Source organism: Melanotaenia boesemani, chromosome 20, assembly GCF_017639745.1.
Source record: "Melanotaenia boesemani isolate fMelBoe1 chromosome 20, fMelBoe1.pri, whole genome shotgun sequence".
In the NCBI taxonomy this organism is placed as follows: Eukaryota; Metazoa; Chordata; class Actinopteri; order Atheriniformes; family Melanotaeniidae; genus Melanotaenia; species Melanotaenia boesemani.
In genome coordinates this window covers 28,306,812-28,323,333 of record NC_055701.1, presented here as the reverse complement: position 1 = coordinate 28,323,333, position 16,522 = coordinate 28,306,812, and the positions used below count along the sequence as shown (strand labels likewise).

General features: G+C 41.1%; 1 protein-coding gene and 1 long non-coding RNA gene across 3 annotated transcripts in view; one reads left to right on the top strand and one right to left on the bottom strand.

Annotated features, from left to right (window-relative positions):
• Window positions 1-15,021, bottom strand: part of prkd1 (protein kinase D1) — a 60,805-nt gene extending 45,784 nt beyond the window's left edge. For both annotated transcript variants that reach the window (XM_041971332.1, XM_041971333.1), the window contains exon 1: window positions 14,491-15,021. In XM_041971332.1, coding sequence (XP_041827266.1) covers window positions 14,491-14,700 — 210 coding nt within the window. In that variant the 5' untranslated portion in view covers window positions 14,701-15,021. The remainder of the gene's footprint in view (window positions 1-14,490) is intronic.
• Window positions 15,022-15,024: 3 nt separating this feature from the next.
• On the top strand, window positions 15,025-16,223 carry LOC121630840. Its single transcript, XR_006008604.1, has 3 exons — window positions 15,025-15,096; window positions 15,920-16,022; window positions 16,125-16,223. It is a non-coding gene; the product is annotated as an uncharacterized LOC121630840 (long non-coding RNA).
• Window positions 16,224-16,522: the final 299 nt, after the last annotated feature.

Sequence of the window (16,522 nt, the reverse complement as noted above, 5' to 3'; positions counted from 1 at the left end):
CGGAATGTCGGCGGTTTGATTCCCACTCGCCCAGTCATCTGTCGTATCCTTGGGCCTGCAGTGTTGGCATCACTGGTGAATGAATGTGAGCGCAGATTGGCAGGCACGTTTCCTTCGGTCTGCCCCAGGGCAGCTGTGGCTACACAAGTAGCTTAGCATCACCAGGTATGAGTGAGGAGTGGATGACCAATGGATACACAATGTAAAGCACTTTGAGTGCCTTGAAAAGGCACTATATAAATCTATTCCATTATTATTATTATTATTATTATTATTATCTGGACTCTAAATAGAAACGCGTTCCATGCAGCAGAGAACAGGTGGGTCTTCATCCTTGAGCTAAATAAACTGAGTGTTTCAGCTGATCTGAGGCTTTCTGGGAGTTTGTTCCAGACATGCTGAGCATAGAAGCTGAATGCAGCTTCTCCATATCTGGTTCTGACTCTGGAACTGATAAGAAACTGGATCCAGATGGCCTGAGGGCTCTGGTAGGTTCATACTGGGTCAAGAGGTCTCTGATGTATGTTGGTCCTAAACCATTCAGATCTTTCTAGACCAGCAGCAGAACTTTAAAGTCTATCCTCTGACGGACCAGCAGCCAGTGTAAAGACCTCAGAGCTGGACTGATGTGGTTCACTTTCTTGGTCTTAGTGAGGACTGGAGCAGCAGAGTTCTGGATCAGCTGCAGGTGTCTGACTGATGTTTTAGGTAGAACCTGTAAAAACACTGTTACAATAATCAAGCCGACTAAAGATGGAAGCTGGACTAGTTTTTCCAGGTCCTGCTGACACATCACATCTTTTACCCTTGATATGTTCTTAAGCTGATAGTAGGCTGACTTTATGATTCCCTTAAAGTGTTTTTCAAAGTTAAGGTCTGAGTCCATCAACACACCAAGATTTCTGGCCTGGTTGGTGGTTTTTAGGTGTATAGACTGAAGCTCTGTGGTGACAATTAATCGTTTCTCTTTGGCTCCAAACACAATCACCTCGGTTTAGTTTTTGTTTAACTGAAGAAAGTTCAGACACATCCAGTCATTAATCTCCTCAATGCATTTACCAAGAGATGTACGGAGGTTCATGTTCTGCACTACCGTTTACATTGGAAATATTACATATATATATATATATATATATATACATATATATATGAATGAATTTTATTGTTATTGCACAACAATAACATCAATAATCATTGGCAGTGAAATTCTTAGACCAGGCTCTCCTAACAATGCTAAAAAGAATATAAACCACTATTATTTAAATTTATTAAAGATATATATATCGTGTAAGTCTGTACAGAAGAACATCATTTAACAATCATTGCATTGTGGCTCATTATATTTACATAAATTGTCTTTTTAGTTTATTACTGTGTTTTTCTTGTTTTTTCACTAGTGGTAAATGAGTGCACAGCCTCATGTACGACTGCATTTCACTGCCATGTTGCACGTGACAAATAAACAACTTGAAAACTTGAAAACATATAACAAGATCACTTTCACACCTCTTCTTCTCTGTGGTAGTGATGAGGATGATGATGATGGGACATGAGACATGTCTGGGAAAGAGGAAGAGACAGTGTGTTTAGGATGTGTTGACAAAGACGTAGTCCCTTGAAAAAAAATGTATTGTTCTTAGGTTTCTATGACAACAGAAGAAAACCCAGCAAACATGGCTGGCAAATACAAAAAACAATGCCCCCCTGACGAAAGACAACCCCCGCACTTTTAAAAAGCTTACTACGCCACTGCTTATATGAAAACTACAAAAATAAATACAGAAAACAAACAAAAAGCAAGAAAGCCAGGATAAATGAAACTGCAGTGGACAGACAGAAAACCTTCTGGTGCTGCATCCACACAGTGAGCTGACCTAATTAATGAGCATGTTGATCTGATCTGAAATCTGAAAAGAATGGCTAGCATGAAGATCTACCAACAAACATTCGGATATACCAGCAGGTGACCGGACAAAGCAGCCAAGAGATGATGTTGGTCGCTCTAACAAGCCGCTCTGCGTTTCTCTAACACTGCTGCCAGCAGGCTACTTATTTTATTTTTATTTGCCTCTTCATCTACCTCCTGTGTAGATGATTGTAGGTCTTTTGTCTCCACCCACTTACACATGAGCCCAGTAGATTACGATGTTTGGACTGTTTCTGGGCTGTTGAGCTCTCTGAGCCAACAGCTTTATTGAAACAATTGGCTTGGATTTGAAAAAAACATCCCATTTTTCCTCCTTCATGAACATTTCCACATCCTATCTGATTAATCTGTTTTTACTGACTGTTGCCGAGATGAAATATTTACTTCAAAATTCTCTAAAGTGGATCCAGGAGTGTTAGTCAGTTTTAATTTTAATTTCCTAGAAAAAGATGGGCTGTAAAAAAAAAAAAAAGTAACCTTCTGCACAGCAATAATCTGATAAGTTAAAAATAAATATTGCTGACAGTCTTCATGGTTTATAGATATCAGACTCCTGGCTGTACTGGTTCATTAATCAGAACATTCTGGTATAGAGGCCAGACCAGCTTATTAGAATTAAATGAACCACTTTAGAAATATTTACATCATATCTATGAAACACACAGCAGTTGCACACATTAATTTAGTTAATAACCAGACAGTTTATCTCATTTTTACTGCTCCAAAACAAACTCAGTGAGCTTTACATTTCACATTTAAAACTGAAGGAAAGACATTGTAAGTAATAGTTTCTGTTGCAGCTTTCTGCCACAAACAAAACAAAACGCTATTAGGAAACAGAAGCCAAAAGCGGTGAGGAAGATGAAGCTTCAGGAAGTTGAGACCATTCATTGTTTAGTCCTTCACCTGCCTCTCAATTCAGCTCTTTAATGATACAATTCATAGATACATCTTTATGTGTGCTGTTGCCATAGCAGCCGTGCTGCTCTTGTTGTCATGGAGACAAAAGCCCAAGGCTGATTCCTCTCCATCTTCCTCATCTTGTTATATTATATTGAGCTTCATGAGCTTCAAGTCTTTCAGTGCTGGGCATACTGTGCTGCTTTTTGGACTGCCGATCCTGGACTGACCCTCCTCGGTCAGCTTTTCTCCACAGTCCTGACTCATGAAGCCCAACACATCTCCCACTTCAGCAGACAGACGTCAAAATAGTTAACACTGAAGTTGGAAAGTCATCAGAATGTAAAAGAAAGGGTCATGGTAACCATTCTGGTCTCGATTCTAGTTTCAAGTTACTGATTGGATGAAAAAAAAATAAAAATGAACAATTCAAATAACAACGGCTCCTCTGAAGATTTCTTTTTTAAGTCAGTGTGTAAATATGCAGCCAGATGACAAAACTGTTTTATCTCAGTGTCAATTCATACTGCTTTAAAGCACTTTTGGGTGTGTTGGATTTGCTTCATGTATAAAGGGACATTGTATAATTAATTAACCGTTAACGAATAATGAAATTATGAAAACATGCCGTTCCAAAAAAATATTATGAAATGTTTTATGAGATAAATATAATTGAGTTAAATAAAATTTGGCTTATGGTAACAACTATTAAAACAGAAGTTCAAAAACAAATTTGTCATAAAATAAAGAAAAATATTGAATTATTTAAAAAATAATAATAAAACAAAGAAATATTCTATTAGAAAATAAAATTGACATTGAGTAAATACATGTAGATCACAACATGAAAAAAGAAATAAAAGATAATGCCACTGAAAAATAAATGTAAATAAATAAATGTAGAATTAGATTTTTTATATATAATTATATAAAAATTCTATTGGAAAATAAATTATTCATTCATTCATTATCTTGACCACTTAGTCCATTATGGGTCGCGGGTAAGCTGGAGCCTATCCCAGCATTTTAACAGGTGAGAGGCAGGTACACCTGGACAGGTCAACAGTCTGTCGCAGGGCCAACACAGATACCCAAACAACCATTCACACACACACTCTCTCCTAGGGAGAATTTAGAATAACCAATCAACCTATCATGCATGTCTTTGGACGGTGGGAGGAAGCTGGAGAACCTGGAGAGAACCAAATAAATAAATAAATGCAAACTTTTTGAATTATAGTCCCTGAGAGAAATAAGCTGTTCATCAAAAAATATAGTTTATTGATTTGGTTTTGGATAATTTGAGCATATCTTAATTTATTTTAGTAACTTATTTATTAATTTTATTTATTTATTTTATTTTGACCCCTCCCAGAGCCGCCATCTTACCGCGGTGGAGGAGTTTGCACTACCTGATGATCCTAGGAGCTATGATGTCGGGGGCTTTACGACCCTGGTAGGGTCACCCATGGCAAACAGAACTGTAGGGGAGGGACCAGACAAAGTGTGGCTCAACAGACCTCTGTGATGAATAAAATCAGTGGATCCAGGTTTCTCTATCCCTGGACTCAGGTTACCGGGGTCCCCTTCTGAAGCCAGGCCTGGAGGTGGGGCATGGAGGCGAGCACTTGGTGGCCAGGATTTTGCCCATGAGGCCCGGTCGGGCTCAGCCTGAAAGGGTGACATGGGACCCCCATTCTGTCGCTTACCACCTGCAGGAGGAGATGCTCAAGTGGGCAATGACAGTGAGACCTGGTGATTGGGAGGAACAACCCCTTTTATCTGAGTCCAAGTGGTCATAACGAACACCTTGTTCAGACATGAGAGTGTCCACATGTGCACTTGGTACCAGGACACTCTAGGCCGCAGTTCAATGATCAACTTTGCTGTCATATCATCGGACTTGTGGCTGCATGTCTTGGACACTCGGGTGAAGAGAGGGGCAGAGCTGTCAACTGATCACCACCTGGTGGTGAGTTGGTTCAGATGGTGGGGGAAGATGCCGGTCAGGCCTGGCAGACCCAAACGTGTTGTGAGGGTCTGCTGGGAACGTCTGGCGGAGTCCCCTGTCAGAAAGAGTTTCAACTCCCATCTCTGGCAGAGCTTCAACCATGTCCTGGGTTCCATGGTTCTATTGTTGAGGTGGCCACTGGGAGCTGTGGGTGTAAACGTTGTCAGTTCCTGTCGTGGCAGAAATCCCCAAACTCGTCGGTGGACACCAGCAGTGAGGGATGCTGTCAAGCTGAAGGAGTCCTATCTGACCTTTTTGACCTGTGGGACTCCAGAAGCAGCTGATGGGTATCGGCAGGACAAGAGGGAAGCGCCTTCGCTGGTCAGTAAGGCAAAAACTCAGACATGGGAGGAGTTTGAAGAGGCCATGGAGAACGACTTCTGGACGGCTTCGAGGAGATTCTGGTCCACCATCCAGCAGCTCAGGAGGGGAAAGCAGTGCTCCATCAACACTGTGTACAGTGGGGATGGGGGGCTGCTGACCTCGACTCGGGACATTGTGGGTCGGTGGAGAGAATACTCTGAAGACCTTCTCAATCCCACCAACACTTCTTCCAATGAGGAAGCAGTCGGGGGACCCTGGTGCTGGCTCTCCTATCTCTGGGCTGAGGTCGCTGAGGTGGTTTAAAAGCTCCTCAGTGGCAGGACCCCTGGGGTGGATGAGATCCACCCAGAGTTTTTTAAGGCTCTGGATGCTGTGAGGCTGTCTTGGTTGACATGCCTCTGCAGTATCTCGTGGACATGGGGGACAGTTCTCCTGGACTGACAGACTGGGGTGGTGGTCCCCCTCTTCAAAGAGGGGGAGAGGAAGATGTGCTCCAACTATAAGGGAATCACACTTCTTAGCATCCCTGGTAAGGTCTAGTCAGGGGTCCTGGAAAGGAGGGTCTGTGGGATAGTTGAACCTCAGACTGAGGAAGAGCAATATGGTTTTCATCACCTTCGTGGAATAGTGGACCAGCTCTACACCCTCTTCAGGGTCTTGGAGGGGTCACCGACTCTGTTCATAACTTTTATGAAAAGAAGTTCTAGATGCAGCCAAGGTGAGGAGGGGTTCCGGTTTGGTGGCCTCAAGATTGAGTCTCTGCTTCTTGCAGATAATGTGGTTGTGCTGGCTTCACTGGGCCATGATCTTCAGCTGTTGCTGGAGCGATTTGCCACCAAGTGTGAAGAACCAGGACACGCTGAACGGACTGCATTTCTCAGCTGGCCTGGTAACACCTCGGGATCCCCCCGGATGAGCTGGCGAATGTGGCCGGGAAGAGGGAAGTCTGCAGTTCCCTGCACAGGCAGCTCCTGCCTATGTTCTAACAAGACTCTTTTCAATGGTTGAAAATTTTAATTTACAATTTTTAAATGAGTGCTTGATAAATGCTCAAGGAGACTGATTCCTGTCAAACTAGTATTTGTTAGTGTCTTAAAGCTCTGGAATCAATGTTTGTCCGTTTTTTTTTTTTGCTTTTTTTTTAAATCACTTAACCATAAAAGAGTTCCTGTTGCTTTCTCAGACAGCATATGAATATCATCATATCACTCCCCAAACAGTACAAAATTAAGCTAGTGACATCTGCACCACATGTGGCCCACTGCACACTTGACAGTGCCGTGACTGAGCCAGAAGTTACTACAGTACTTTGCCAAAAGTTGCCCAAATCTGGCTGAAATGTATCTGTTCTCTGGGTAGGAGTAAATAAATACTTAATAAATAAAATAAATAAAAATAAAATTTAAAAAGTAAATACAAGCTTCCAGCCATTTTGGCGGCTGATAAATTGATACGTCTTTAAAGTAAATGAGAAGGGTAAACTCCCTTCCGAGACAGTCCGTTCTGCAGCCTCAGTTAGGGGGCGTGACTTCAGTTTTTACTAAGTCTGCTTTCTGTTCCCAGAGTCAGAACTAAACATTTACAGGCATCATACAATTTCTGGAACAAACTACAAGAAAACTGCAGGTCTGCTGAAACTCTACAACTTTAAAGAAACATGAAAACTTTTCTGTTTGCCACTGACTTTTATTAAAAGTTAATTCCTGGCACTGGAACTTTGTTTTATCGTATTCTGTTTTAGCTTTTTCTGCTTATATTTATTTCTTTTGGAAGTTTGTTTGAATGTATTTTGCAATGCTTACTCTGCACCCCACTGTAATACTTTTAATGTTTTATGTGAAGGAATTGTTTTGTATGTGAAATGTGCTATACACATAAACTTACCTTGCCTTTAGTTTCATGCGGACACTATATGTCCAATCGTATGCTAGGAAGACAGGGGCTGTGTCCGAATGTCCCCCCTACTCCCTAACCCCTCCTTCACTACATAGAGTTGCACTGCATAGTGACTCATTCTCTTGGCGATTCAGACACGAAGCTGCCTATTTTTTCCTCGCCACAAACCACGTGACTACCAGCCGTCACCACGGCAACCACAACCCGCATCAAGATGTCACTACAAATTAAATCCAAAGTTGTGTGTAAATATTTTTATTTTTATTCCTTATGTTGTTTTTTATACTTTGTTTGTTTGCTTATAGGTAATTTCGCGCAGGTCAATTTTTTCGCCTCCTTGCGCCATGTTGAGCTTTTTCCTGCAATGCATTGTGGTCTATATTGACCCGTCTAGTGACCATCGATGCTCATTACTTTTCAAGATGCATTGTGGGTAATTTTGAGTGCCCTACTTTTTTCTCTCTGGACATTCGGACACTCCGACAAAATGGCGTGATCCCTGTATAGTAGTGATGCGCGGGCCGCCCCCTAACCCGCGGGTTACCCGAGGTTCGGGTTGGGGTGGGTCAAAGAATTTTCGCTTCACTGCGGGGCGGGTTGGTGTGGTTTACTATTCTGAAATATCTAGTTCTATCTATTAATTTTATTTTTTGTCAAACTGAAAATAAAGACCTTAATCAGTGTCTACATTTTGTTACTATAATATGTAAGACAAAATATTTATCAGTTATTTAAACACAGGTCACGTTTTATAACGTAATGTCCACGTAGGTGCGTAGTAGGCTACGCAGGCTATGCAGGCTATGTGCAGAAAGCGCCAAGCAGACAAGTAACAAAAGATGGAAGAAGTGTTGAATAACATTTGTTCGGGAGTTTACATCCTTAAAAAGAAGAAGGAGGGTCAAATGGCTAAATCCCAGGTTTGGGACAGGTAATCAGTGCAGACAACAGCAGCAGCATTGGCTATGTGCTTTATAACAATTAAACGCTTTAAAACACTTTATTTATTTGCCTATTTATGTTTATAGGCTTAACGTTCAAATGAAAATACATTTTGTGTTGCCAGTTTCCGGTGCCAATTTAGGAGACCATATGCACCTTTCTCAGACTAAAAAAAAATATTCGTCAATGTCATAACATGTGTTTTAATGGGGCGGGGCGGGTCGGTTAAAAAAAATAGAAGCGGAGATGCGGGGCGGTTTGGTGCGGTCCAATTTTTTTAAAAGAGCGGGACCTGCGGGTCGGGAAAAACCCCGACCGGCGCATCACTACTGTATAGGGCACTGTGTAGGGAGTAAGGTGCACATTCGGACACAGCCTTGGATTATACCATTATGTGAAAGAAGAAAGGGGGCAGATGAAGACAGTATAGTGGTACAGACCAGGGTCAAACAAACAAAAAAGCTCTGTCATTAGCCGCTAACAGCTGCAACATCAGCCCAAACCAACTCACTCCGTCCTCCTTCCACGAACACAAATAAAAAACGTGAAGACAACCCCACCCTCCCCATCCGAACTTCCAGCCAATCAGAGATTTTAAATGAGATGCAAGAACGTTTACTGCATTGATTGATCTTGATCTGCCATGACGTTTTACTCTTCAGTGGTCAATCATCATCACTGAGGCTGTAACGATGGAAAGAGTAACGCTGTTATTAGCGGCATTTATTTTAACGCTGTTACTCCCATCACTGCTAATAACTGTTATGGTTGCTTGTGTGGATGTTCGTGTCCTGACTGAAAGATTTAATGACTGATTTTGTATTTGAAACATAAAACAAAAAGAAGCCAGTCAAAAATCATAAATAGTACTAAATATTTTGGCATTCCCCTCCAGCAAGAACATAGCAGCCTTTTATTATCTCCTCTTGTTATAGCCGAGCTTTAACCTTCCACCCTGTTAAACAGAGTAACAGCCAAAACTGAACTAAAGTAAATATAAAATGAATTTTACTTATAAAATATCTGATTCTGTCAGTCTACACTAAGCTGCCCCACCAGAATCATCCATAAAGGACATGTCTATACTCGGTGGAAGGTGTTAAGAAGGATGGGTAGAACTGAAAAAAGAAAAACAAACAAAGAACAGAAATTGATGCACCTAGAAAAAAAAGTAAACTGAGATGAAACAGGAAAATGAAATGGAGAAGAAACAAACACATCTGTTCATCTGTTGCTCCACTGAGAGAGAATGTATGTGTCTTCGTCTAACAATGACCCCCATAAGGACACTTCACAGTCCCAATCATCATCAGTTGCCAGGCAACATAGAGAGACCACCACCAGCTGGTACACAGGACACAGCGTTCTATAGAGAGCAGAGATGTTTGTATTTATGACATAATGGACGTTAACATTATGGGGACCAAAACCTGACAGGAAGCTAACAGATCAAGACCAAATCATTATGATTGATAAAGCAAACAATGAGTTATGGTCAAATTTAGGGTTAATATCTTTGCTGGGCAACGATTAAAACTTGTACTCATGATTGATCAGCTGATTTTCTGCGATTAATTAGGTTGTCCCTCGATTTTCTGTACCTGCTTATTTCCAGGGGTGAATTTAAAATGACCAAATAAGCCTCTGACTCATAAATAATAAAAAAAAAAAAAAAAACAAGGCTCTATTTTTTAACATGCAACATTATACTGCAGTGTTTAACGGTGGTTAGCGCTACAGCCTCTCCACAGGAAGGTCGCTGGTTCGAGCCTCAGCTGGGGGTTCGAACAGCGGCCTGTCTGTGTGGCGTTTGCATGTTTCCCCGTGTATCCATGGATCCTCTCCGGGTATTGCCTGCTTCCTCCACGGGTCCAAAGACATGCATCTTATGTTAACTCAGTGGTTCCCAAACCTTTCCTGCCGGGCCCCCTTTTTATCTAAAAGAATAATGTCACGCCCCCCAATCCCACTATCACATAAACCCAGATTATTACAAAGAAACGTACAAAGAAATGTGCCATGAAACAGTCTTTAGTTTATTGGCTGCTACTTTATCAGTTATAGTTAAAGCCATGTCGTTAGCAGACGGGTTGGTTCATTCCTCTGCTGTGGTGTTCTTTATGTTCAGGATAAGTCTCCAAGTTCTGTAGAATTTGTTTAGCTCCATACTGTCTCTCTTCATTACCCACCGCTGACCATTGCCTGGTCAAGCCTGGTGTAAGATATGCCTCATCATGTTCTTGTCTTTTTTTTTATATAAATGAAATGTTTGTTGTTAGTTCATCATCGTTTGGCCATTGGCACCAAAACAAATTTGTCTATATTTTGTTAGCAGTGCAAAAACTACAAGTTTAATTTAGCTGCTTGTTATTTAACTTTCATCTGTATTATTATTATTATTATTATTATTATTATTATTTTATCCTCTTTGTGAGTTTGTATTTTCATTTTCTCAATAAATAAATAAATAACAAAAACTGAAAAAGTCTGAACCAGAATCTACTTTAGGAGTATTCTGCACTTTTTAAACTGTGTGGAATTTAAATTCAAATCCACATGCACACATCTTCCAGCCCTTATTACCATTTTACATTTCCAATAAAACCAGCGAATGAATGCTGCTAACTGTGCTTCCATCAGTGGCGGGGGGTGAAAAATATTCTTGATGGGGCTGATGTGACAATACATTTCTCTGCCTAGTCCAGAATAAGAATTACAGACACAGTAAATGAACAATTTTCAGTTGTATAATGCGTCATGCATGCTTCAGAAAAGAAGAGTTTCTATTACAATAATCAACAACAATCAAAAGGTATGATCAGCTGAATCTATACAAATCAACAGTGTGTGTAAGTGAGAGAAAGAAGGTCAAGTTGTTTTAAGGTGAGTGTGATATGATGAGGACTGGAGGGGATGGAAAGAACCTGGTGCTGAAATCAGGGATGTCCCGTGTTAGGCTTTTCTCTATGGAGAGAGATCCAGGCGATCCTGATCCTCAGGAAAGTTTTTATCCTCTTTAAAGCTGAGGAGCACCTCTCTGATTCTGATGTTGTCATTGGTGTGGTGATGAGGATGTTGAGAAGACTTACAGGTTCTGTAAATGTGAATTTATGTACTGTTGATTGTACTTTTACACCACAAGTGCTTTCTTTCTCTCCCTCTCTCTCTCTCTCTCCGTCTTATACCCAGAAACGCACATTCAGACATCACTTCCTAGTCTACACAGTCAAACAGCCCACGCAGGGCTTTTTCTGTTTTTTCTCAGTCATAAACACTCACCCATGTACGGGTCCTGTGGCACTGTGAATCATTTCCCAGTCCTTTGTAAATGTTGCCTGTGGGATCTATTTTCAGGAAATATAATATCCCTTTCTGTAGTTTTGTGGATGACAACCAGGTCTATTTGCATTTTAAACCAGACCACCACTGAATTCTCTAAGTGGCCTTAAAAACTGCAGATAGATTCCATCCAGTTGTGGGTTTAACACAACCATCCTACAAACTCTTATCAATAAACTCCTGTAGCTCACATTAAGACCTTCCTTTTACAGTTGGGTCCCGGATTTGCTGACAGTCAGAATCCTCCATTTCTCATCTTTCCCTCTGGCTGGACAGTAAAGCTAAATTTAATTGTGGTTTCTGCTCCAAATAAAAACAGGGATCATACTTAACATGATATAAAGGAGCAGCAGAAGCACGTCTACTCTTATCCTTCTTATCAGTCCTACTTCCTGTTTAGATTATACACAAATCCAATTACAATTGGCTCTATATTTATATTTATATTTATATTATATTTATATTTATATGAACCAAGTAACCAAACAAAATCTATAGAGATTTATAAACACATATTTACACACAATAAAAAGTAGGAAGTGAAAAACTCGTGATAGCACCAGTCAAAGTCCCGCCTCTTCCCAACATCTTGCAAAAACCATTTCAGCCATGTCCAAACATGTGAACATGTGAACATGTGTCCAATGTTTGGACAGAGTTATCGTGATTATGGATTTTTTTTTCTGTAATTGAGCAGCCCCGTCTTTCCCTGTTATTCCCAACACTAGTTCCCTTCGAGGATGTGTCCTGAGCCCCCGGCTGTACACACTGTTTATGTTTGCCGTGTGGTGGAGCAGCAGTGGGACTGTTAACCTACAATGAGAAGTCATTCTGCCAGGAGGTGAAGGATCTGGTGGACTGTGAGAGAAAAAACAACAACTATTTTAGGGGGTCTTGTGCCGCCCTAAAATGTTTTTAAGGACCCCGAAAAAAAATCCTAAGTTTTTCTTTAATCATTGAGTGGTTAGTTGTTGTTTAAAACACAGCCCAGTAAAGTTTCTAATTTCAAAACCTGGCAGCCAAATCCGGTTGGTTTTTAAGAGCTCTGGGTTTTTATTCTTCTGTTGTTGTTGGTTTCCTCCGAGACCAGTTTGCTCTTTAGTTGACATCAGTTAAAGAGAAAAAACTTAATTATCACTCCATCACTTCTGTCAGCTGTCAGAGACAAAGAGGACAGAGACGGAGAGAACAGGGACAAAGAGGACAGGGATGGACAGGACAGGGACAGAGAGGACAGGGACGAAGAGGACAGGGACGGAGAGGACTGGAACAGACAGGACAGGGATGGAGAGGACAGGGACGAAGAGGACAGGGATGGACAGGACAGGGATGGAGAGGACAGGGACGAAGAGGACAGGGATGGACAGGACAGGGATGGAGAGGACAGGGACAAAGAGGACAGGGATGGACAGGACAGGGATGGAGAGGACAGGGACAAAGAGGACAGGGATGGACAGGACAGGGACAAAGAGGACATCAGGGGTGGCGGTAGCAGACTTCACACTTTCCAAACCAGTTCAGCAGTTATGTGGTCAGTCAGCGATATTTTGAGAAAAATAAATAAAGAAAAACATTGTGCGCTTCTTTGTGCTGAAAATTTGTATGATTTTCCAAAATTCCTGGGAAAAAAAAAACTCCAAAACATCCAACTGACGTTGCTACCAGATTTACCCTGACATTTACAACTACCTGCTCAGCTGACAGTCGTACTTCACAGGGGCAGAATTACAAGCAGACAAGTCAGATTAGAGCTTATAAATATTTCGTGGCAGGATGGGAATCAGACCTTCAGTTGTGGAAAGTTCCCCAAACAAAGTTTTTCCTTTTCATGTCAAAGTTCAGCAGAAACCAGCAGATGCAGATAACGTTAACAGGGTCTCAATAAATGTTACGTTTGAGACCATGAAAATGAAAATTATACTCAAAAGTATATATAATTAAAGAAAAAGGCTAGTCCCTGGATGGGAGGGGCGGGCCTTGCCCCTGGGCCGACCCGTAATTCTAGGCCTGACTAAATAATAATAAAAAAATGTTTCCTTATCATGGATCAATGTGTCAGAACCAAAGCTGATGTTAGTGTGAGAAGGAGAAGCTGAGGAAGCTGAGTTTCACTAAGTTGTGACTTGGACTACAAACAGTGCTAAACAGAAACCTTCACATGGTATACAGACTGGAAAGGACATTTCGCTCGATACAGATCCTTTAAAAATTATTAAATTAAAATGAGAATAATAAAATGAACATTTTCTTCTAACATCACAAATTCTGTGCAGCTGCATCAAATCAAAATGATCACATGTAGATGTGTAAACAATCTGTTTGTGATTGTCGAGATGCTCATATTTTCCTTCAAGTTTTCATTAAATTGATTAATTTAAGTCATTTTTGTTCTGTGATTAAAGAACATTTGTGTGATGATGATGATGATGATGATGATGATGACTGCACCATAGTGTAAATTGCTTTCTTGTCTGGACACAATTGATTTCTAATAAATAAACCAACAGATGCCTTCAACTCATCAACTTACAGAAATTATTTAGTAAAATGGTCCTGGATGCAGTTTAGACAAAACAGGAAAAAAAATTTATGTCAGTCACTGAATCTAATATTTTACTTTCTAAACTTCTGCTTGTTCAGATTTTCACTCACTTACATGATGCAGGAGATAAATGTCTCTCTTAAGTGCAACACTTGTCCTCCAGGGAAACCTTTATGTCTCTACCCATGTAAAAATCAAACCTTTGTACCTGTCAAAGCCTCATCAGCATCCAGAGAGCTGCACTGAGCTGCCGGTGTGTGGAGGCCACGTGCATGACTCTTCACGAACTTTTCACCAGTACGGTCCTAAAGTTACCAGAACTTCCACCAGTCTTATCATCATGAGTTCTGTCTCAGCAAGAAACAGACTGAACTGGAAAGGTTTTATCTCAACTTTTTCATCACTAATAAATAAATTACCTACATTGAAAATGAATAAGTGATGCTCTACACACGCGCGCGCGCGCACCACGCATCCAGCTGTGTGCAGTAACTCTCCTGGACTGAGAGTAGGCTACAGCAAACTGATCTTATCACCACCATGTTTACACCTTGGTGAACCAGCTGCCACTTCCGGTAAGGAAAACGTGCTCAGACTGATTCCTCATACCTTCTGATCCACGATGGAGCAGGCGACTTCCCGGACCTGGCTCAGGTTCAGCTCTGCGGCGTCCAGCAGTACCGGCTCCCGGCTCATACCGATCTGAATGTGGAAGGAGATCACACCGGTCCCACCTGCTCCTCCTCCCCCGGAGGAGATGTTTGTAGCCGCTAAGAACGGGAGCGGGCTGGGAGCCCGGATCAGCGGAGGAGCGCTCATGGAAGCGGCTTCCAACTTCAGCCAGAAACAAGCAGAGGTCACCACGGTGATAGATAACCAGCAGGTTTGGTCCTGATGGAGCGGAGAGAGGAAGGGTTCACACCGCTGAGAGGCTGGATGAGCTCAGCCTCCAAACTCCGTAAGAAGAAGAAGAAGAAAACGGACAGAGTTAATGGTCGATAAAGAAACTGCTGGTGCAGAGAAAAACCAAAGAGAAGGAGGATGTGAGCACAGAGGCAGTTAGAAGAGTCTTTCTGAGCACATGAGAGGAGCGGAGAACACCCTGGAATGGCAGAGTCGTGGACGTCAACAGGGAATGAGAGGAAGAGGAGGAGGAGGGGGAGAGAGGAGAAGTTACATCTCCTCTGCTGATGGATGAAGGATGGGACATAAAAGGTGACATTTATTCTTCAACAGTTGTGGCAAAATTTATTTTGTTAACTGGAAAGACTGAGTTTTATGTTGTTTTTAGATTATAGAAAGAAATCTTTATACTCAAGCAGGAACCATATTCAGCTTGTTTATTATTTAAGCAAAATGAAAACTGACAACAGAATAAAAAAATTATTATATATATATATTTGTAAATTTGCTGCTTCCGTGCCTCATCAAACACGCTGCCACTCACTGTAGAATTTTTACAGATAATTTACAAATTTGTTTTAACGATGAACAGGAAAAGAAATGAACCGGCTACTGTTATAGAATATTGATATTATAGGAATATGAAAACAGTACACACTTAAAACTGCTGGGTTAAAAATCACAAAGTTGTGGTTGTTCTGCAGCCCGGCTGCTGGGTCAAACCCAGCAGGGGTTCTTCTAACCCGGCAGGGTTAGGTGGGTTTGACACAACATGGTGGGTTATATTTTCTACCCAAAGAAATGGTTAAAATTACACAGTTGTATAGTTAAGGCTACCTAACAGTTGATTAAAAAGAAAACCCAAATTTGGGTTATTAAACTATTAGCAATTAGGTGAAAATGACCCAAAAAATTTAATCCCAAATCAGCATTTATATAAATGGGGAATAATAATAAAACACATCATGTTTCAGTCTTTTGATAAACAGGGAAACCATCTTAATTTGTAAAAATGTGCAAAATACAATGCAAAACTAAAATAAAAAATGATAAAACAGGTGATTATTCATGTTATTTATTTCATATTTGGTTTTGTGTAGCTGATGTACAAGACAAACCCATCAACTGCACTCAGGAGATGGATGTTCAGTGGCGGTCCCACGTATTACCAGATATACCTGGTAGCCCAGCACTCCTCTGCCAGCATCAGGAACATGGATCCTCTTCTGTTGCATCAGGTACTCCACCATGTTTTCTTCAAATATGAAGAGAAGCATAAAAAAAAAGAGTGCAAAACCAATCTTGAAGCTAACTGTCAAATTCTACTATCAACTCACAAGCTGGACGTCAGCAGGAGCTGCAGATCTCCAGACCTCTGGACAGCAAAATTCTTCTTCCAGCTTTGTTGGATGCAGCTGGAGGAGCACCGGCAGCCGCTGTAAAGCCATGTCACCTTATCCTTAAAATAAAAAATGTTTGTCAAACTTCCTACAAATGTACATGAAGTGTAAAGTATAAGACCAAAACACTGCAATAGCTTCAACAATTTAAAACGTAAGGATCTTCACTCCTACAAGGTCCATGGAGGCCCAGCAGAGCTTCTTGTGTATCTGCAGCATCTATTTCAGCTTGTTTTATCTGTAGGGATGAAAACATTTAATAAACGTGCTTCACTCATCTTTCCCCTCAGTGGCTTCATCACCAACGGACCTTCCACAGCGTATTGGCCAGCTAACTT